Genomic DNA, 22,480 nt, shown 5'->3' with positions numbered 1-22,480 from the left:
AGGTTGACATCTCAACAAGGTCTAACATCAAATGGAAGACACAGGTTATGATTCTCAAATCTGGATTTTGAGTCTGAAAAATAGGAGCCCTAACCACCATGCAACATCAGAACTGCAGAATTTCCTAGTCTAAGTGTGGGAGATTTTTTCATAAGTCCTGGGGCCCAATATTCACACTGCGGGTTGCGTCCCTCGGTCAGCGCTGAGCTGGATATTCAATGCTGGGCTGTTTCCAGTGACCGGCATTGAATATCTGGTTTATTTTTGGCCATTAAGAACAGCGCTGGCCAGCTAAGCTCAAAGATAGATCTGCTACTGATGCGGCCAGATTTGGCCATCAAACTTAGCCAGCGATGCGCTGAAAATTGGCGAATAGCCAGTTATATTGCGCGATATAATTGGCTATCCACTAAGTGCTAACCGGGAATATTCAGCGGGAGACAGTCGGCTATCTCCCACTGAATATCAGCGGCTAGCCGGTTAAGTACCATTTAACTGGCCAGGTGTCATTCCTTGCCGGTTAAATGGTTTGAATGTCAGCCGGTTGGTGTACTATAATATCTCAGTGCAAAATGATTCAGCTTATATTCAAAGCTACTTATCTGGTTAGCTTCAATATCGCGCTTTTGGCTGTGAGAGTTTTGGAGATTTATAGGATTGTATAAGGTTGGTTGTCCATAGATGCTCTAAAGAGTTGTATGTTTCTTAATTGAAGGGACTCCTGAGGCAGGCCTTTGTGGCCAAAATACGACTCGTGTCGAGTCCATTGGATTTCATTTTGAACTACTAAAGTCCATCATCTTTTGTGTCACCTACGCTGTACCTACTTTGTTTAGCAAGTGCTGCTACCCAGATACGTAACATAGCAAGGGCAATCCCTGTATTTTCTGCAGCATTATCTGGATAATGCTACAGAAAATCATTGCTGACCATCCCGACACCATCTGGATAACACCAGGGCACTCTGTGGATGAAGCAAGAGTGGTCCTGTCAGTTATCCAGTCAAAAGCGATATTCAGTCCACTAACCAGATAACTATCTGAATAGAGTTAGGACATCAAAATAGCTATCCTAACTTTATCCAATTAGCTTTCTGGATATCAGGAAGAATGTCACTAGTATCTGGGTGGTGCCAGCAGTCAGTACTGAATCCGGATATTCAGCACCAGCCACTATCCAGATATCAATATTGAATGCCTGGATTCAGGGCTTTAAAAAAACAACTGTTTTTTACCATATGAAATGGTAAGGAAACTGTGTGCCCAGAAAGCGTTTCTGTCTGTTAGGTTGACAACATCTCAACAAGGTCTAACATCAAATGGAAGACATAGGTTATGATTCTCAATCGGATTTTGAGTCTGAACAATGGGAGGCCCTAACCACCATGCAACATCAGAACTGCAGAATTTCCTAGCTAAGTGTGGGAGATTTTTTCATAAGTCCTGGGGCCCAATATTCGACTGCGGGTTGCGTCCCTCGGTCCAGCGCTGAGCTGGATATTCCATGCTGGGCTGTTTCGTCCCAGCTGAATATCAACCAGGATACTTCTAGTTCCTGAAGCTACCCATTGAAGTCAGCACTACATATTACCAGAATGCATTAGGTAGTGTTCCAGAATCCAGAACTGGCCTCAAATTTCCCCTGTGGAACTGAGCAGTTGCAGTAGGTTCTGGAAGAAACCTCTATCTGTGCCTTACAATCACATGGGGGTTGATATTCAGATCACAGGAGGTAGCTGGGCTGCTTCTTGCAGTCAGCGCTGAGCCCAAATACTCAGTGCTGGGCCATTTCCAGTGACTGGCATTGAATATCCAGTTTATTTTGGCCAGTTTTAAACTTAACCGCCCAAGTCAATATTCAGCCCAGGCTCACTGCACAATGCCCAGCGTACTGTTGAAGTCACACACTTGCTTTTCTACCAGGGAGTTATGAGAGAAATGTCCCTGCAAGTACCTAAATTCAGAATTCCTTATAGTAATAATAACTGTCCATTCTATTTGTAACAATTCTTTCTTTTCTTAAGTTTGCCTAATATGGATGCTTTTCAGTGACACACAAATTATGTGTGTGTTTTAGGCCTTTTTCAGAGAAGAGTATGTAAGAGAACATTCAGGGATCACGAGAGCATTGCCAGACTGAAGGACTTGATCGCTTTTGCAGGTGAGAATGCGGTGTCGTCCCAATACTTGACATGTTCTCTGGCTGAGGCCCTTCACACATTTCCATGGGGAAGCCCCACAGAGCTCAGCTGCTCTCATGAGCAAGTAGAGAGTCCATGATTCGTGAACCTTAACTAAAAGGATCTGAGTACGGAGGTAAATGCATGAAGCAATTTTCTGGGGCAATAACAGAATTAAGAAAGGATGGACTAAGCATAGGATGTCCCTAGGTAGTAAGACCCTCATTGTATATAGAGATGTCAATATTCAAAGCAATTAACCAGGCAGAAACAGCCACTGACCAGTTTAAATCGTTTCTTCAGGGCATCCAGTCTTTTCAGTGGCAGTTAACCAGTATCTTCGCTGAAAATACCAATTAGTGCCTATTTGAAAACCGGCTATGTTGAGGGCATTCAGGGGTGGAGTCAGCACTTGGCTGGTTAAGTTTTGATATTCAGACTAACCAGCCAGGTTTAGCACATAGATGGGAAACACATAAATCACAGTTCTATTTTAGTGCTAACCATGGATGGTTAAGTGCTAAATATCACTTAACTGGCTGTGTGTATCTGGCTCTGCCTAAACTGAATATTCAATGCCGGAGCCTGACAGGACCCCTGCCATTGACTATCCAGAATAACGACGGAGTCAGTCGGCAAAATGATGAATGGTGCCTGCTAAATATTACCCCAGAATGTTTTAAAGAGTTATGGAAATTGAGACATCAGGTTGGGACAGGCTCACTTCCAGCAGTCATTTAGAAAAGGATCTGCTGGCACAGAACCTTTTCTAAAACACCTGCGGGAGCATACAGGTACTGATTGGCATTTGCAACAGGAGCAGCATTTTATAAAGATACATGTTGAAAAAATGAACAGCAGAAACTTATCAGCTTCCAAGTGGAAGTGGTGATATCACTCCCATGGTAAAGCGCAAACTTCCACATGTAGCTGCCCTGTTCACACAACCTATGTGTAAGTGCCACCAATTATGTAGTAAGGATGCATTGGTGACTTGGTTTCATTATGGAGGTGAAATAAACTATGTGGAATTGAGAGGAAAGAGCCCTTAATCCTCTCTTGTAAACCTATGGAGGCAATTCTGGAACAGGGCACCACCATTTAGGCACCGTAATTAAGCAGATAGTGTACCTTTTCTACAACAGCACTTATGCAACATTACATCAATGCACCAAAATTTACGCCATTGCCCCTCTCCCTTGCATCTATGCACTTAGCCATTGGAGTGTACAAATGCAGCATAGTGGTTAGGCACGCTACTGCTATTTATGCATGAAAGTGTATACTTATGCATGTGGATGGCAGTATTCTATAAATTTAAGTGCCCAAATGGTGCTTGCATTGAGCTGACCTGTTATAGAATGAGAGGGTATGTGTGCTTTTAAGCAGATGCAAATACCAAATTGGGAAGTTTCCCCCGTACATGTATTTTACCCTTATAAAATAAGCAATGCATGCATAGATTTTCGTATGGCTCATAACACCCAAACAGCACCCACTTGAAATCTCTATGCAGTGTCAACATCCACGTATGAATAACGTTTCATAACACCCAAACAACGCCCCCTCGAAATCTCCATGTAGTGTCAACATCCACATGTAAATAACAGTTCGTAACACCCAAACAGTGCCCTCTCGAAATCTCTATGTAGTATCAACATCCACATGTAAATAACGGCTTGTCAATCCCAAACAGTGCCCCCTTAAAATCTCTATGTATTGTCAACCTCCACAAGTAATAGCAGCTCGGCACACCCAAACAGATGCCATTATAGATTAGGATCTTGCAATGTGACATTAGGGCACCTAAATAGAGGTGCCTACTTATAGAATTGCCGTCAAAGTGAACTCCATTTGCCACTACCCATTTTAATTTCCCTCTTGACTAGTTTCTAACCCAGTCATTCATTTTAGGTCCCCTATCAACGGCACTTGGTCTGTTTATGAGTTGCCTATGTGGAACTGAGTCAAAGGCCTTGCTGAAATCCAAGTACACCACATCTAGTGCCTCTCCAGTAATCCAACTCTGGTCACCAGTCAAAGAAATTAATCAGACTTGTCTGACAAGACCTACCTCTGATGAAACCATTCTGCCTCAGATCCAGTAATTTATGGATTCCAAAAACTGCAGTATCCTCTCTTTTATGGTGTTTCCATTCATATATTCACCACAGAGTAAGCAGCCTGTAGTTTGCAACCCTCCTCCTTATTTCCAAGTCACGTATAAATGATACTGGATGGTAGCTGACTTATTGGAAGCTGCTTTTTAACCATGTGGCTCTTAATTCAAGCTGACATCACAAGTCAGTTTCTCATACTGGTGACATTTTGGAAATCAACTCTGTATGTAAGGAAAGTATTAGTGAAGTTCATTCATATTCTAATGAAGATGATGATACACAATGTTGTTTTGAACACAGAATGACCTAAAAGCTTTTTTAACATAATTGTGGTCTCTTGAGTCATTTTTCTGAACAGGATCTGATTATTTTACTGTCTGCTGTTAGCAAACAACCTCTTTTGAATCTGTTTCTAGGTCAAGTGGGTGAAATGAGGCCATGTGACCTCTCTCTCTCTCTCTCTCTCTCTCTCTCTCTCTCTCTCTCTCTCTCTCTCTGAATCTGCTGCAAAATATACCCCCTGCTATCTGGGATCAGCAAACATGGCATCAATAGTGACATTGTGCCTGTGATTATCTCCTCTCCCCAGGTCAGCTGAACACACTGATCCCACCCTGGCTTAGCTGCATCACACACACATGAAATTGTAGTTCTGATTGACCCAATGATTTCCTAAAGAAAATCAAATTTACAACTACAAGCTTGCAGCAGCACAGTAAAACCAAGACTGGATCAGTCAGTGGACCTGGGTTGAGGTGGCAATCTTCACTGTGCTCATGGTGACTCTGGGTATATGTTTTCTGTGTGGGGCAGCAAGATCCCTTCACAACTACCTCTCATGGTACTAATTCTAATTTCATTCATTGTATTTAAAATAATGTTGCACTGTGTCTCTGCATGGTCCAGCTTGCTCTGACTAAACCTAGGACAGCTGAGATTTATGTAGCTCTGTCGTTTTCTGTGCAGATCCCACTGCTGGCAGAAGGCGTGCGACTGCATGGGAAGAAGGTGACTGAAGATCTGAAACCCTTCCACGAGCGCATGGAGGAGTGCTTTGTGCAACTGAAAGCTAAAGTGGAGAGTCAGTACGGTGTGCGAGAGCTGGTAGGCACCCTAAGATGGCCTCTCTCCTTCCTATTTCCCTTAACTTCTTTCTTCCATCATGTCCTTCTCTTCTCCTCTGCACTTCTCTCTCTTCTTTCTTCTGTCTCTCCTTCCACTACCTCTCATGTTTAGCTCTTTGATTACCTCTCTCCATCTTCCTCACCTCTTACCTCCTTCCTTGCACCTTTCCTCTCATTTCAGAAATCCAGGAGAGTCCTGGTAGATGGTCCAGTCATAAGCTCTGCCAAAAACTAATTTGCAAGGCTTGGAGAACAGAACTTGGGCATCTGTTCTTCATCAGGAAAGATGACTTGTTCACATGAGGGAGAAATGATCCAGTCAAAGCTTTGGGCAGCAGGACAAGAGAGTCTAGGGAGCTGAATCTAATCCTGGCTCTGCCACAATAGCCATGTGGAAATGTTATATGCCTATGTCTTACTCTGTCTCATTGTAACAGGGTAATAATAGCATTGGCCTTTTTCCACTCTCCTCCTCCTTCAGAACTTTTCATTCAACGTGTGCATTTTCCACTCATCCTTATCTATCTATATCCTGGAATGCTTTCACGAGGGTTGCCAGCTGGCTCCAGATTGACCCAACAGGATTGATTCAGTCCTGGATTTACCCCATTGGTTTCCCTAAGCAAAGCAGTCTACAAGTGCCTGCATGCAATGGGGTGAACCCAGGAGTGGATCAACCCTGACAGGCCAAATATGGAGCCAGTTGGCAACCTTAGCTTCAACCTACATACATTTAACTAGTTAAATATTCACCTCACTATTCAGCAAACGTTGTGGCACATAGAACTACTGTGCACTGGTTACTGAAGTATTCAGCTGCCAAAATGGCTGTCTACATAATTTTTAGTCCATCATTTTAAGGAATGCTCAATGGGCTTACAGCACTTTAGGAACCAGATGTTAAAAAAAAAGTTGTTGTTTTTTTAAATCCAGGCCCCAAGAGCTTATAAGTGGATATCTAAGGCAATGGTTCTCAACCTAGTCCTCAGGACACACCTAGCCAATCTGGTTTTCAGGATATCCCCAATGGATATGCATGAGCTAGATCTGAAAATCTATCTCATGCATATTCATTGCTCATCATTTAAATCATTGAAATATCTACTATAATAAACTCACCCTCAATTGTTCTGAGGACACTGACGTCAGTGAAGCCAAGCCCTGACTTCCTTCAAAAGGTTTGAAGGTTCATGGTGGTGAAGTCACCAAAATCACTCCAGGCCCCGCCCTCGAGGGCGGAGCAATGGCAGAACAACGAAGGGGTTGGCAGGGAGGGAGGCGGGGGGGGTGGGAAATTGCTCCGGGCCCCGCCCTCGAGGGCGGAGCAATGGCAGAACAATGAAGGGGTTGGCAGAGAGGGAGGCGGGGGGTGGGAAATCGCTCCGGGCCCCGCCCTCACGTCAAACGTCATGACGTTGGGGGCAGAGCAATGGAAGAATAACGAAGGGGTTGGCCAGGGAGGGAGGGAGGGAGGGGTGTTGGCGACGAACACCTTGCTAGCGACCGTTTCATTTGCTCTGAAACGGGCCTCTTTTACTAGTAATTATATAACATATCAAAAGATTCTTTATTCACATCATATAAATCTTTAAAAATACAATAGTAGCAGAACCAAAGACACTGGTACAGCTAGTCATGCTTACTATAGATATCATTATTCAAAAACTCAAAATGTCCCTTTATAATACAGCAGATGAAAGAGTCATTCACTTCCCTTTCACAAATAAAAACAGTCCTTGCTTATTTGCATTTGTACTTGATTCAACTGCTGCTGGGCAACCAGATGATGACCACACACCGACAGTTGACGTTCAAGTTTAGAGGTCCCGCCGGTTGGATTCCTCACCCAGCAGGGTCTGCGCAAAGGTTTTGCTTCTAATGGTTTAGTCTCCTGAGGATGTCTGTATGGTGAAACACGTAGTCATGTAGAGACTAACCGGATGGAGAAATCTGGAGAGTTGGAAGTATGAACTGTAATTTGGAGTTCTTAGACATGCAGAGCAGAACACTATTAATTGTCTCAGTGAGATTTATGCTACAGAATACTTTTTGGAAAACTGTGGTCATCATTGTATTAGTATATTAACCAGTAGTGTGCTGGTAAATTTTTAACAGGCTCTCTCCCCGGTGCACCTTGGTGCCCCCCCCCCCCCCCCCCCGTCCACCTCTATGCCCCCCCCAAAATTGCAGAGCTGGCTATAGACGGCGGGGGGGCAATGCATTACTCTCTCCAGGAAAAAAAATTAAATGATCCCAGGTTCCAATTGTTTAATATGGAATAAAATGTCATAAATAAGTAAATAAACTTCTAATGTTCAGCACTTGATTCTCAAAGTGGACATATTCCAAACACTATAATGAAAATAAAATTATTTTTTTCTACCTTTGTTGTCTGGTGACTTTGTTTCTCTGATCATGCTGGTCCAGTATCTGATTCTGCTGCTCTCTATCTGTTCCCTTGACTCCATTTCCAGGGCTTCCTTTCCATTTATTTCTTTTCTTTCCTCCTTTCTTCTTCATTTCTGGTCCTCCACTGACTTGACTGTACAGTGGATCCAGCTTCTGCCTATTTTTTCCATCCATGTGCAGTTTCTCTCCTCACTTCCTTTTCTCTCATCTAATCTCCTTCCTCTATCTTCCCTCCATGTCCAGCATTTCTTCTCTCTCCCTTCCCTCCCCTCCATCCATGTCCTGAAACTCCTCTCTCCCCTGCCCCCTCTATTCATCCATACCCAGCAATTCTCTTCTCTCCCCTGCCCCCCTCTACCCATCCATGCCCAGCAATTCTCTTCTCTCCCCTGCCCTCCATACCCAGCGATTCTCTTCCCTCCCCTGCCCCCCTCTACCCATCCATGTCCAGCGATTCTCCGTCGCTCCCATCCTCCCCTCACGCTCCCATCCATCTTTTTTTATTACCTCCGTTGAAGCACTGCGTTATTTAAAGCCATGCTGCCCGTCTCTATCCTTCCCTGTTTGCTTTGTGATGAGTTCGTTCCCTCAGTCCAGCCTTCGCGGAAAAAGGAAATGACGTCAGAAGGTGGGACTAAGGGAACGAACTCATCATGCAAGCAAACAGGGAAGGCTAGAGACGGGCAGCAGGGCTTTAAATAACGCGGCGCTTCAACTGAGGTAATAAAAAAGATGGATGGGAGCGGGAGGGGAGGATGGGGGCGACGGAGACTCGCTGGACATGGAGGGGAGGTAAGCATGGCCTGTGGTGGCACCCTCCTGCCATGCTTACCTCGTTCACTGGAGCTGGCTTGTCCTGGACCGGCTCGCAAGATCTTGCAAAATTTAATAACCGGCTCTTGCAGCTGGTGCGAGCCGGCTCCAACACACCACTGATATTAACCCTATTCATTTGGCAGATTTCGATGCATATTCATTGAGAATATCCTGAAAATCTGACTGGCTAGGTATGTCCCAAGGACTGGGTTGAGAACACCTGCTCTAAGGCAATGAGAAACCAAGTGGCTTGTCTCGGGTCACATGGAGTGTCAGTAGGAGAGGTGGGATTTCAACCCTGTTTTTTTTTTTTATTCACAGCCCTTTCTCTAACCACTAGGCCACACTTCCACCTTGTCAGGGAAGTCTTGCGTGGTTAGTTAAGCGCAGTTGAATATTCAGTTAAAGTTGATCAGTTAACTTTGTCCTGTTTTTGTCATCATTGAATATTGGCCCCTCTCTGAATGCTGGTTCTTCCCTTCATTCTAGCCATTCCTGGAAGAGCGTCGAGGAGGCCGCCCCCGCTCCATGGTACACCCCCTCTGCCCATCCTCCCTCACTCCCTCCAGCTCACGCAGCTCCATTAGCTCTGAGAAGGACGCTATTATTCGAGCACAAGGAGACAGGTGAGTCACAATAGTGACAGATGACAAGACAGATGTTCACTTGCTACAACAAGGGCCTCTCATGTCAGATATCAACAGAACAGCAACAGAAAGGAGATGGAAATTATAACTCATTAAAGCAAAAATATAATGTCTAATTTGTAATATGTTGCTTAGGAGCACGTTAGTGTCATGAGAGGCTGTACAGATGTCATTTTGCATTTTCTTCATTCTTGGAATGCAAAGGTAAACAGTCTAACATGTTATAAGGGAGAGTATGTCTCAAAGCATGTGTATAGCACTGCCTTTCATTCTTTCTACCTACCTCCTGTGAACAATGGGAGGAAAGTAACTGAAATGCAAGTGTGGGCCAGGCCAGCAGTGGCTGAAAAGCCAGGAACAGTGCCATCTTCCTACCAACTAGGTTTGGGCAAGAGAGGGGAAAGAAGTTTAAAGATCAGAGATGAGGAGAGAAAGACAGGGATACTGGTGGGGGAGGTGCATGAATGTGTTTGCCTAACTGGGTACCGAAATTCTTAGCTGTGGCTCTACTCTCTGTGAATGTCTTCCCTGTCACAGTCCAACTCAGCAGGTCTCTCCCTCTTTCTTCCCCTGTCTTCCTTTCTATCTCATTCAGCATGTAGTTCACATTTTGTCTGAGCAGGAACAAAATTATGTAATTTGCAAAAAAAGATATCTAGACAAGTCTGTAGTGAACACAGCATAGATCAGGGAGCACAGCACCTAAGAAACATTAGACTGTCTACAGATCCTATCTATATGATTTGCATTAGGACTGGAGCACCCACAGAAATATTTTAGCAGCTGCTGAATGCTCAGCCCTAACTCCTCAGAACCCAAAGCCTTCTGCAGGATTGAACTTGGGAGAGCATGCCACCAGTGCAGAGTAGCACAGCAGTTGGGTTTCTCTGACCCTCCTGCTCTTTACCTGGTTGCTGTCTGTGGTCTGCACACCTGCTCAGATGGGGTATGCTCATGAAGTATGAGGTTCGAGATTGTCACAGCAAACAATTCGCACGGTATAACTAAAGAGTCCCTTTACTAAAATATGTTGAGATTTGTAGTTAACATGGCTTAATGTGGCTTAAAAGATTAAGACCATTCTTTTTAAGATGAGTCTTTCGCACTTTAGTTCAGCCGTTAGTCTATTGCAATTCAGTTTATGCAGGTATTAAGCGGAGTCTCCCAAGAAAACTACAAACTGCATAAAACAAGGCTGCCCACCTTATATATCATCTTCTCTTCTTAAAGGATCTACATTGGTTACCTATCACTAAAAGAATTTCATTTAAGCTCTGTGTTCTTGTTCATCAGATTCTTTATGGTATCTTACCATCTTATATGATAAATCTCATTAAGTTATCACCAATGAATGCAACCTTCATCATTTAGAGAATATCTCATATTACATTTCCCAAGTTGTAAAAACTTAACCTACAAAACTATCCATAATGCTCATTTTTCTTACCAAACTCTGGAGCTCATTACCTAAGTATATCGAACACTCAGTCGATTGTATGTCATTTAGAAGTTTACACTTCTTTAGATCTGTGTTCCACTAATATGAAAAGATTTTTTAAATAGTTGTATTAATAATTGTCTTGTTAGGCTTCTTCTTAATTTGTTGTGTAAGCTGCATTGAACCTGAGATTTCTTCGGAAAATGCAGGGTAGAAATGACATAATAATAAATAAAATGCAGCAATTGGTGGAGGCATATGCAGTGGGTTTTTTAATTCATGTGGAGGGGCACTTTCGATACAATGTTTAAGTCGGACTTTGGACATTTTGCGTTAAACGTCCCAAATCCAAATAGAAAATGCAATCATACAATTCCTCTGTGGTTATGTTCGACTAATAAGTTAAATGATTAACTGGCTTTCTTGAAAGGATTATATAAACTTTGGATACATGACTAGTGACACAATATTCAATATCACAATTCCTCATGTACAGTCACATAATAACCCTTTTAGGATGGATAGTGTTCACAATGAGCTCATTTTATTATTGATTAGATAGAGATTTCAGTTTTGGCACAGTATATTTAAATAAAAGAGATCTGCATGAAAGAAAATATTAATTTTTATTTTTTTGACTTATAAAAACCACTTGTCCCTGAAACATGCTCAAACCAGAATAATCCATTTGTACAAAAGAGATGAGGTGAAGATGTGATTCCATCTGCTCCAATGAAAGGAGAGTTTAATTTTACTTCCATTTAATTTCAATATATTCCATCTTTATAACACCAGACTTCCCAAGGCAAATTACAACAGTTAAGATAAACCCATCGGGAAACAAGATATCCTCACTGAAATTTGGCCATCTATATTGTAAAGAACAGTGTAGAAAAATAAGCACAAAATGCAGAGTTTATAAGTGCTGTTTCTACCAGCTACAATAATTTTTAAAGCTGTTTAGTGTTAAGTACATAAGAACATAAGTAATGCCACACTGGAAAAGACCAAGGGTCCATCAAGCCCAGCATCCTGTCCACGACAGCAGCCAATCCAGGCCAAGGGCACCTGGCAAGCTTCCCAAACGTACAAACATTCTATACATGTTATTCCTGGAATTGTGGATTTAGGAAACCGTCTAACCCCTTTTAAACTCTGTCAAGCTCACCGCCTTCACCATGTTCTCCGGCAACAAATTCCAGAGTTTAATTATGCGTTGGGTGAAGAAAGATTTTCTCCGATTTGTTTTAAATTTACTACACTGTAGTTTCATCGCATGCCCCCTAGTCCTATTATTTTTGGAAAGCGTGAACAGATGCTTCACATCCACCTGTTCCACTCCACTCATTATTTTATATACCTCTATCATGTCTCCCCTCAGCTGTCTCTCTCCAAGCTGAAAAAGCCCTAGCCTCCTTAGTCTTTCTTCACTAGGGAAGTCGTCCCATCCCCACTATCATTTTAGTCGCCCTTCGCTGCACCTTTTCCAATTCTGCTATATCTTTCTTGAGATGCGGCGACCAGAATTGAACACAATACTCAAAGTGCGGTCGCACCATGGAAGCAATACAACGGCACTATAACATCTCACACCTGTTTTCCATACCTTTCCTATAATACCCAACATACTATTCGCTTTCCTAGTTGCAGCAGCACACTGAGCAGAAGGTTTCAGTTGTATTGTCGACGACGACGACACCCAGATCCCTTTCTTGGTTCATAACTCCTAACATGGAACCTTGCATGACGTAGCTATAATTCGGGTTCTTTTTCCACATGCATTACCCTTGCACTTGCTCACATTAAACGTTATCTGCCATCTAGGTGCCCAGTCTCCCAGTCTCGTAAGGTCCTTCTGTAATTTTTCACAATCCTATGTTGTCAGCAAATTTAATTACCTTGCTAGTTACTCCCCATCTCTAAATCATTTATAAATATATTAAAAAGGAGCGGGTCCCAGCAGAGACCCCTGAGGAACCCCACTAACTACCCTTCTCATTGTGAATACTGCCCATTTAACCCACTCTCTGTTTCCTATCCTTCAACCAGTTTTTTTGTCCACAGTAGGACTTTTCCTCCTATCCCATGACCCTCCAATTCTCTGTAGCCTTTCATGAGGTACCTTGTCAAACGCCTTTTGAAAATCCAGATACACAATATCAACCCGGCTCCCCTTTGTCCACATGTTGTTTACTCCTTCAAAGAATTTAAGTAAATTGGTCAGCAAGATTTCCCCACACAAAAGCCGTGCAGACTCGGTCTCAGTAATCCATGTCCTTGGATGTGCTCTGTAATTTTGTTTTTTAATAATAGCCTCTACCATTTTCCCCGGCACCGATGTCAGACTTAATTTCCCGGATCTCCCCTGGAACCTTTTTAAAAAATCGGCGTTACATTGGCCACCCTCCAATCTTTCCGGTACCATATCTAGATATGAGAACTTTCAAATAATTAAAAAGCTGTCAAATACTTTTGTCCTCCACATTTTAAATCACTGCCTATCCAATGGAACAGCTTTAGACTTTTTACAGATGGACCATGCATAGGCAGTCCCTTATTTCTAATAATCTTTTCCATTGTTTTCAATAGCGTTGCTATTTTATTGGTGTACTAAATAGCAGCAAGCTCCGCCTACTGTGGCAAGCTCCGTCTACTGGCTTCAGCCCATATATGAACTATATAAGCGTCTCCTGTTTCATCCACCTCCTTGGGTCCTTCATTAAAGTTTGGCTACAAACCCACTTTTGGGGGCCCATTGTGCTTTGTTGTTTGGCTATGTTTTTCTGCACCTTGGATTCCCTCTCCTATGCTGTTTTAAACTGAGCACCTTGCCATCAACAAGACAGTTTTCATACATAATCTATGCAGGTACCTTGTGTTTTAAAACTAGCTGAGTTTGTGTGGACTACAAAAATACGTGCATAGATCATTGGTGGAGTATACTATTTAAAATGTAACTAATTGTGTTTGCATACACCTACCCTTCCGAATACTGCTGAAGACTTACCTCTTCAAACAAGCCTACCCAAAAGACCCGTCCTAATTCTTAAACATCACTCCACACATAATTCCACACCATTAGTATTACCCACAGTCCAATCCCTTCCCCACACCTCTTATTATTGTCCCACTCTATGTATTATGTCATCTTTGCGACACTTTGTTCCACACTTTGTTTCATCTCTGTGATACTTGTACCAAACTTTGTAAGCTGCACTGAACTATGTAATTATGTCATTTCTGTGATACATTGTTTCCATACCTGTATTATTTCCGTGATACTTTGTACCATACTTTATAAGCCGCACTGAACCTGCTATCGAGTGGGAAAGAGCGGGGTATAAATGCCACAAATAAATAAATAAATAAATATCAGATTATATGGTGAAAAGTAAGTGCCAATCTTTATAGGTTGTTAAATGATGATGGAAATTAGGGGCATTTGTAACATGCTTAATATGCACACAAAGTTAGATGTGTGATGAAAATAGGTACATACTTACAGGGGGTAAAAATTGACAGTCTTAGTAAACTGAATCAGTGTTAGTAAATGTCAAAAATGTGAAGAGAAACAGCAACAATACAAGTGACTCAATAAAGCAATGGATCCTTTTACAAAGGTGCACTGAAAAATGGCCTATGATAGTGTAGGCGCGGATTTTTGGGAGCCCGCAGAATCATTTTCAGTGCACCTGTAAAAAGGCCTTTTTTTTTTTTTGCCAAAAATGGACGTGTGGCAAAATCAAAATTGCCACATGTCCATTTTGGATCTGAGACCTTACCACCAGCCACAGACCTAGTGGTAAAGAATTTGGGTGGTAATGACCTATATGCGTCAGATGCCACTTGGCGTGTGTCCGCTATGTGCGCCAGAAAATAAGAAATATTTTTCAGACACGTATATCAGACGTGCACCAAAAAAGAAATTACCACAAGAGTCACGCGGTAGTCGGGCAGTAAACTCCATTTTGGCGCATGTTGGATGCACGTGGAGGGGCATAATCGAATGGGGCACCCATGTTTCCTGAGGACGTCCTCGCAGGACGTCCGGTGAAGGGGCGGGGAAACCCGTATGATCAAAGCAAGATGGGCGTCCATCTTTTGTTTTGATAATACGGTCGGGGACGCCCAAATCTCAACATTTAGGTCGACCTTAGAAATGGTCGTCCCCGGTTTTCGGCAATAATGGAAACTGAGGATGCCCATCTCAGAAATGACCAAAAGCAAGCCCTTTGGTTGTGGGAGGAGCCAGCATTCGTAGAGCACTGGTCCCCCTGACATGCCAAGACACCAACCGGGAACCCTAGGGAGCACTGCAGTGGTCTTCAGAAATTGCTCCCAGGTGCATAGCTCCCTTACCTTGTGTGCTGAGACCCCCAAAACCCACTCCCCACAACTGTACAACACCTACAATAGCCCTAAGGGGTGAAGGGGGGCACCTACATGTGGGTACAGTGGGTTTGTGGTGGGTTTTGAAGGGCTCACATTTACCACCACAAGTGTAACAGTTAGGGGGGGATGGGCCTGGGTCCACCTGCCTGAACTGCACTGCACCCACTAAAACTGCTCCAGGGTCCTGCATACTGCTGTCAGGGAGCTGAGTATGGCATTTGAGGTTGGCATAGAGGCTGGCAAAAAATATTTTTAAAGTTTTTTATTTAGGGTGGGAGGGGGTTAGTGACCACTGTGGGAGTAAGGGGAGGTCATCACCAATTCCCTCCTGTGGTCATCTGGTCAGTTCGGGCACGTTTTTTGAGGCTTGTTTGCAAGAAAAAATGGACTAAGTAAAGTCGGCCAAGTGTTCGTCAGGGATGCCCTTCTTTTTTCCGTTATCAGCCGAGGACGCCCTTGTGTTAAGCTATGCTTCCGACACGCCCCCGGAAACTTTGGTCGTCCCTGCGACGGAAAGCAGTTGGGGACGCCCAAAATCGACTTTCAATTATGCCGATTTGCCTCTAGCGGAAATCTCGGGCCCTTGCTGATTTCTTACACTTTAAGTTCATGCTGACCTCCTTCCAATCTGCTCTTTTACATGCCAAACAGGATTATTATATCCAACTGACCAACTCTCTTGGCTCTAATCCTCGACTTCTCTTCACCACATTGAACTCTCTCCTCAAGGTGCCCCTCCCCCAACTCCCCCTTCATTATCTCCTCAGACCCTTGCTGAATTCTTTCACAACAAGGTTCAAAAGATAAACCTTGCTTTCTCTACCTCACCAGCTCTCCCTCCACTAGTCCGTTCCCCTCTCTCTCCTTCCCCTCATTCCCTTTCCTCCTTTCCTGAAGTTACTATTGAGGAAACTACACTTCTCCTTTCTTCCTCAAAATGTACCACCTGTTCCTCTGATCCCATTCCACCCACCTTCTTAATGCCATCTCTCCTACTCTTATTCCTTTTATCTGTCACATTCTCAATCTCTCACTTTCCACTGCGACTGTCCCTGCTGCCTTTAAACATGCTGTGGTCACACCTCTCCTTAAGAAGCCTTCACTTGACCCTACTTGTCCCTCTAATTACCGACCCATCTCCCTCCTTCCTTTTCTCTCCAAATTACTTGAGCGTGCTGTTCACCGCCGCTGCCTTGATTTTCTCTCCTCACATGCTATTCTTGACCCATTACAATCTGGTTTTTGCCCTCTCCACTCAACCGAAACTGCGCTTACTAAAGTCTCCAATGACCTATTACTGGCTAAATCCAGAGGTCAATATTCCATCCTCATTCTTCTTGATCTTTCCGCTGCTTTTGACACTGTCGATCACAACATACTTCTCGATACCCTGTCCTCACTTGGATTCCAGGGCTCTGTCCTTTCCTGGTTCTCTTCCTACCTCTCCCTCCGCACCTTTAGTGTTCACTCTGGTGGATCCTCTTCTACTTCTATTCCTCTGCCTGTCGGCGTACCTCAGGGTTCTGTTCTTGGTCCCCTCCTCTTTTCTATCAACACTTCTTCCCTTGGTTCATTAATCTCATCCCATGGCTTTTCCTACCATCTCTATGCTGATGACTCCCAAATCTACCTTTCTACCCCTGATATCTCACCTTGCATCCAAACCAAAGTTTCAGCGTGCTTGTCTGACATTGCTGCCTGGATGTCTCAACGCCACCTGAAATTAAATATGACCAAAACCGAGCTTCTCATTTTCCCCCCCAAACCCACCTCCCCGCTCCCCCCGTTTTCTATTTCTGTTGATGGCTCTCTCATTCTCCCTGTCTCCTCAGCTCGAAACCTTGGGGTCATCTTTGACTCTTCTATCTCCTTCTCTGCTCATATCCAGCAGACCGCCAAGACCTGTCGTTTCTTTCTTTACAACATCCGTAAAATCGCCCCTTTCTTTCCGAGCACTCTACCAAAACCCTCATCCACACCCTTGTCACCTCTCGTTTAGACTACTGCAATCTGCTTCTTGCTGGCCTCCCACTTAGTCACCTCTCCCCTCTCCAGTCGGTTCAAAACTCTGCTGCCCGTCTCATCTTCCGCCAGGGTCGCTTTACTCATACTAACCCCTCTCCTCAAGACCCTTCACTGGCTCCCTATCCGTTTTCGCATCCTGTTCAAACTTCTTCTACTAACCTATAAATGTATTCACTCTGCTGCTCCCCAGTATCTCTCCACACTCGTCCTTCCCTACACCCCTTCCCGTGCACTCCGCTCCATGGATAAATCCTACTTATCTGTTCCCTTCTCCACTACTTGCCAACTCCAGACTTCGCGCCTTCTGTCTCGCTGCACCTACGCCTGGAATAAACTTCCTGAGCCCCTTCGTCTTGCCCCATCCTTGGCCACCTTAAATCTAGACTGAAAACCCACCTCTTTAACATTGCTTTTGACTCGTAACCACTTGTAACCACTCGCCTCCACCTACCCTCCTCTCTTCCTTCCGTTCACATTAATTGATTTGATTTGCTTACTTTATTTATTTTTTGTCTATTAGATTGTAAGCTCTTTGAGCAGGGACTGTCTTTCTTCTATGTTTGTACAGCGCTGCGTATGCCTTGTAGCGCTATAGAAATGCTAAATAGTAGTAGTAGTAAGGACGCCCATCTCCCGATTCGTGTCAAAAGATGGGCGCCCTGCTGTTTCGAAAATAAGCCTATTAGGCACCTACGTGGCATAGTAAAAGGAGCCCCAACTTTTCTGTCTGTATAATAGAGAAATAAAGGAAACAAGGAATAGGCCTTAGAAATTAGAAATGATTTCATAAGGCTACAGTTCTTAATCAGTGGTCAACCTCCAATATTCATGTGCTCAAGTGACCAGACATAAATATCTTTAATTTGCCACCTTTTAAGCAATTAATCTCAAGCAATGTATCCATATCAAAACTAAATATGGTTCCTTGAACAAACCTTTGAAATAATGTCTTCAGATGCTGAAAGGTAGTGAGAAAGATATGCTAAATTAGGGTAATGAGCATTTGTGTAGCACTGTGCAAATCAGGAAAGGTTTTGGTCTAAAGACACTATTTCAATGGTTTAAAAGAACTACAGCCGGCATTAACTTTTTTTCTTTTCATTATAAAGAGCAAATTTGTTTTGTGGAGTCAGTACCAAAAATGTTGCAATCTCTATTTTGTTTACTTTAAACTTAGTTTTTGCTTCACCAAGGAATTTAAATCATTTGCAAATATGTCACAGTGACTTAAACTGTATTCAATAAATAGCAAGTATGTCTGCTCATTAGGTGAATTCCATCATTCACTGGCAAGTCACAGCGACCTAGGCCTAGCTTGCTCATTTTGTTTACATATTAACAAGTTCCTTATGCTTTATCATTAGTTTTAAGCTGTTCTTTTCTTTTTCCTTCATTTTCCCTTCGTGAGCTTTGTGTACAGTTATGTACACAGATCTTCACTTTCAGCCATTTTTATTCTGTTAACTAAAATATGTAAAGTGTGTGGGGTTATACACACTGTCCCTCCAGTATTCAAAAGCATTAACTTGCCAGGATCGGCACCTGTCCGGTTTAGTACCCTATAACCGGCTATCTATGAATTTTCAGCGGGACATAACCAGCCAAGACCTGCTGAAAATTCACAGTTTGTGGATAGCCAATTACATTGTGTGATATAACCAGCTATCCACTAATTTCAACACATGGCTGGCTAAGTTTGGCGGCATATTTGGCCCTATGAATACCAGGTCTATCTTGGCTGGTTAAAACTTTATTGGCCAACGCTGAATGTTTAATAACCATCCAAAAATAAACTGGATATTCAATGCCGGTCGCCGGAAATGGCCAGGCATTAAATATCCGGACTCAGCACCAACCGTGGAAGTTAGCCGGGCTAACTCCTGCAGTCTGAATATTTGGCCTTGTATTTCTTTAAAAAAAACTATACAAAGCTTGTCTTCTGCATAACTCTGTCAAAACTTGACTAATATCAATAAAATGTGGATATATCATCCTGAATAAAATTCCCCAGTGGTATACGTGAATTAAAGAAGGCAATCAGAAAAGATAGGGCCTGATGTGCTGCCAACGTTAAACCCAGAAATTCAGTGTTGGGCCAAGTCTGGGCTACGGCATTGAATTTCTGGCTATAGGGAGCTGGCTAAAACATACCTGGTTAAGTGCAATATTCGGCACTTAACCAGCTATGAAGAACCACATAAAGATAAGACTGCATTTTATGTGGTACCATTTATGTAGTTATCTTAACCAGTTAAGTGTCAAATATCGGCACTTAACCAGCTAAGTGCTGACTCTGCCCCCAGAATAGCTGGTTTCAGCTTAAGCATTAACTGGGCATTTTCAGGGGCACTATCCAATTAAGTGCCACTAAAAATGCCCAGTTAGCCCCAGACAGGCAACCTAAATGGCCAGGAGTCTCTGATGGCTGTTCAAATTGTTTTGCGTATCGAGCCTGATATACCGCCTTTCTGTGGTACAACCAAAGTGGTTTGCATATTGTATGCATGTACTTTCTCTGTCCATAGAGGACTCACAATCTATGTTTTCACCTTAGATTTTGATGGAGCAGGGCAGGATTGGCCCTTAGACATTTTATAAAATACATGCATGTGCTCTGATTCTTACTGGCACTTGCACACACAAACTTACAGTTTACACCAGCCTCAGAGGATTTTTCAGGAAGACAATTGTTGAACTCCATGCTGCCTTTGTACAATAGGTGCAGCATATGTGCCTGTATGCGTCTTCTACCTATGAAGCAGGGTCAATGCAGAAAAGCACTTTGGGCTGTCTGCACTGATTAGCTCAGCTTTAGCACACAACGTTGTAGGCACAGACCCCCCCCCCCCCCCCATTCTATATATGGTACCTTAAGTTGTGTCACTAATTTGGCCACATGGACAGATTGTATGCACAATGCCGATAATTGGTACTTAACAACCTATTAACAGCACTAATTGGCTTCAATTAGAATTAACATGCACAACTTTCTAGGCATATTGTATAATGAAATGCGTGTACATTCTAATGCATGCAGTTGAAAAGGGGGCGTGGCCATGGGCAGGTTGTAGGCGTTTCAGAAAACTATGTGCACTATTATGGAATACACCCGATCTGCACCTAATTTAGTCACAGGTATTTAGCCTTGTTTTAGTGACCTAATAGGTGTGCCTAATTTAGTCGCAAGAATAGTGCGTGAGCATATTCTCTAAATTACTCCTAAATTTAGGTGTAGTTTATAAAATCATGCTGTGTTTTTTTTGTGCCGATAGACACCAGTACAACACAAGTAAATCCATGCTTATTTATTTATTTATTTGTTGCATTTGTATCCCACATTTTCCCGCATATTTGTAGGCTCAATGTGGCTTACATAGTACCGGAAGGCGTTTGGAGGCTCCGGTGAGAACATTACAAAGTGATATTGTGGGAGGATAGAGTTCCTGTGGTAAAGTCACGTTCAGGGAAGCGTGCAGCGGAGGAAATGAAGTTATGTACATTACGTACTTTAATTTTGTTGTGTTGCAGAGATCAGGCATTTAGGTTGGATCGGCAGGATATGCCTTTTTGAATAGGTTAGTTTTTAGTGATTTCCTGAAGTTTAGGTACTGCCTTTTTGAAGGAAGTCACTTAAGACAGTGTACAGTAAGAATAGATCAAACATGAGCAATAGGCAATTACAGCAATAAAGATATTCAAATAACAATACAAAGTATGGCATAGTATATTACTTACAATTTCAACACAATACGTAATAGAACATTTTAATTGACAGTGAAGGGTATAAGCAAAGATGGAACATATAGATAGGTAAGAGAGTAAGAAGAGTTAGAAAGTAAGGTGACTAATTTAAAGAAAGTTGCACATAAGGTCCGAGAGATGGTTAAATCTTTTATCTCAGCTAGGGTAGGAGCAGATAAACATGTCTTGCTGCAGTATGTGCAGCTCATCCCACTCCTTGTGTGTGTGAGTGAGACTAACAAATTAGTTACTTCTTCCATTAAAGGCCTAGTTGAAGCGCCAAGCTTTCACCTGTTTCCTGAAGTAGAGATAGTCTTATGTTAAGCGGAGCCTTTCAGGCAATGCATTCCAGAGTGTGGGGGCTACTCCGAAGAAGGCTCGCTTACGGGTATCACATCATGTAATGTCTTTTGGAGAGGGTGTGGCTTCCTGGGGCTTTGGTTTAATATGTTTATCATTTTTGGTCAGCTGTTATGTATTTGGCATTTGTATTCTGTATGTGTGACCGAGGTATTCTGTTAGCATGAATTTTCTATGTAGCATTCTGTATTAGTGCCCAATTATTGTCGAAAATTGATTCTATATTTAGTTAATTTGCACACAGAAATTGGGCGTGCACCTAAATTTCCACACACACTTTTGAGCACCATGGGCCTTATCCTATACAGTTTAAGCTCCTAAATTTATTATCCTAAATTTAGGGGTCCTTTTACCAAGCTGTGGGAAAAAGAGCCCTGCACTAGTGGCAGGGGCCGTTTTTCCCGTGCACCAGGGCCCTTTTTCTGCAATGGGTAAAAAGCCCCCTTACAAACATGGCCATGCGGTAAGACAATTCTTACCACCTAGCCATTCGGGGGGGGAGCCTTTACCACCATCCATTGAGGTGGTGATAAGTGCTCCCATGCTAACTCTACGGCCGTATTGGGCCAGCGGCAGTCCTGGAAGAGCGAGAGGTAAGCCTGCATTGGGCTTACCGCTGCTCTGTAAAAGGGCCCCTAAGAGCATACGTAAGTACATAAGGGTTGCCATACTGGGACAGACCAAAGGTCCATCAAGCTCAGTATCCTGTTTCCAGGTGCCCAATCCAGGTCACAAGTACCTGGCCAGATCCCAAAACAATACAATATATTTTATGCTGCTTATCATAGAAATAAGCCGTGGATTTTCCCAAGTCCATTTTAATAATGGCTTATGGAGTTTTTCTTTTAGGAACATATCCAACTTTTTTTTAAACCCTGCTAAGCTAACTGCTTTTTCCACATTCTCTGGCAGCGAATTCCAGAGTTTAATTACACAATGAGTGAAGAAATATTTTATCCGATTCATTTTAAATTTACTAATTTGTAATCTGTACTCCTAAATTTATGCTCCTAATTTAGGGCCTATTTACGCTCATAGATTTAGCATACATTTAGGAGCATACATAGTAACATAGTAGCATAGTAGGTGATAGTAGAAAAAGACCTGTACGGTCCATCCAGTCTGCCCAACAAGATAAACTCATATGTGCTACTTTATATGTATACCTGACCTTGATTTGTATCTACCATTTTCAGGGCACAGACCATAGAAGTCTGCCCAGCACTAGC

General features: G+C 42.9%; 1 protein-coding gene across 1 annotated transcript in view; it reads left to right on the top strand.

The window, feature by feature from the left end:
- LOC115461208 (dedicator of cytokinesis protein 2-like) overlaps nucleotides 1–22,480 on the top strand; it is a 1,592,043-nt gene that overhangs the window by 1,506,240 nt on the left and 63,323 nt on the right. Inside the window, 4 exon segments of the mRNA XM_030190877.1 lie at nucleotides 2,077–2,107; nucleotides 2,110–2,160; nucleotides 5,246–5,403; nucleotides 9,138–9,274. Coding sequence (XP_030046737.1) covers nucleotides 2,077–2,107; nucleotides 2,110–2,160; nucleotides 5,246–5,403; nucleotides 9,138–9,274 — 377 coding nt within the window.

Source organism: Microcaecilia unicolor, chromosome 2 (assembly GCF_901765095.1).
Source record: "Microcaecilia unicolor chromosome 2, aMicUni1.1, whole genome shotgun sequence".
NCBI lineage: Eukaryota > Metazoa > Chordata > Amphibia > Gymnophiona > Siphonopidae > Microcaecilia > Microcaecilia unicolor.
This window is presented reverse-complemented; position numbering and strand designations above follow the sequence as displayed.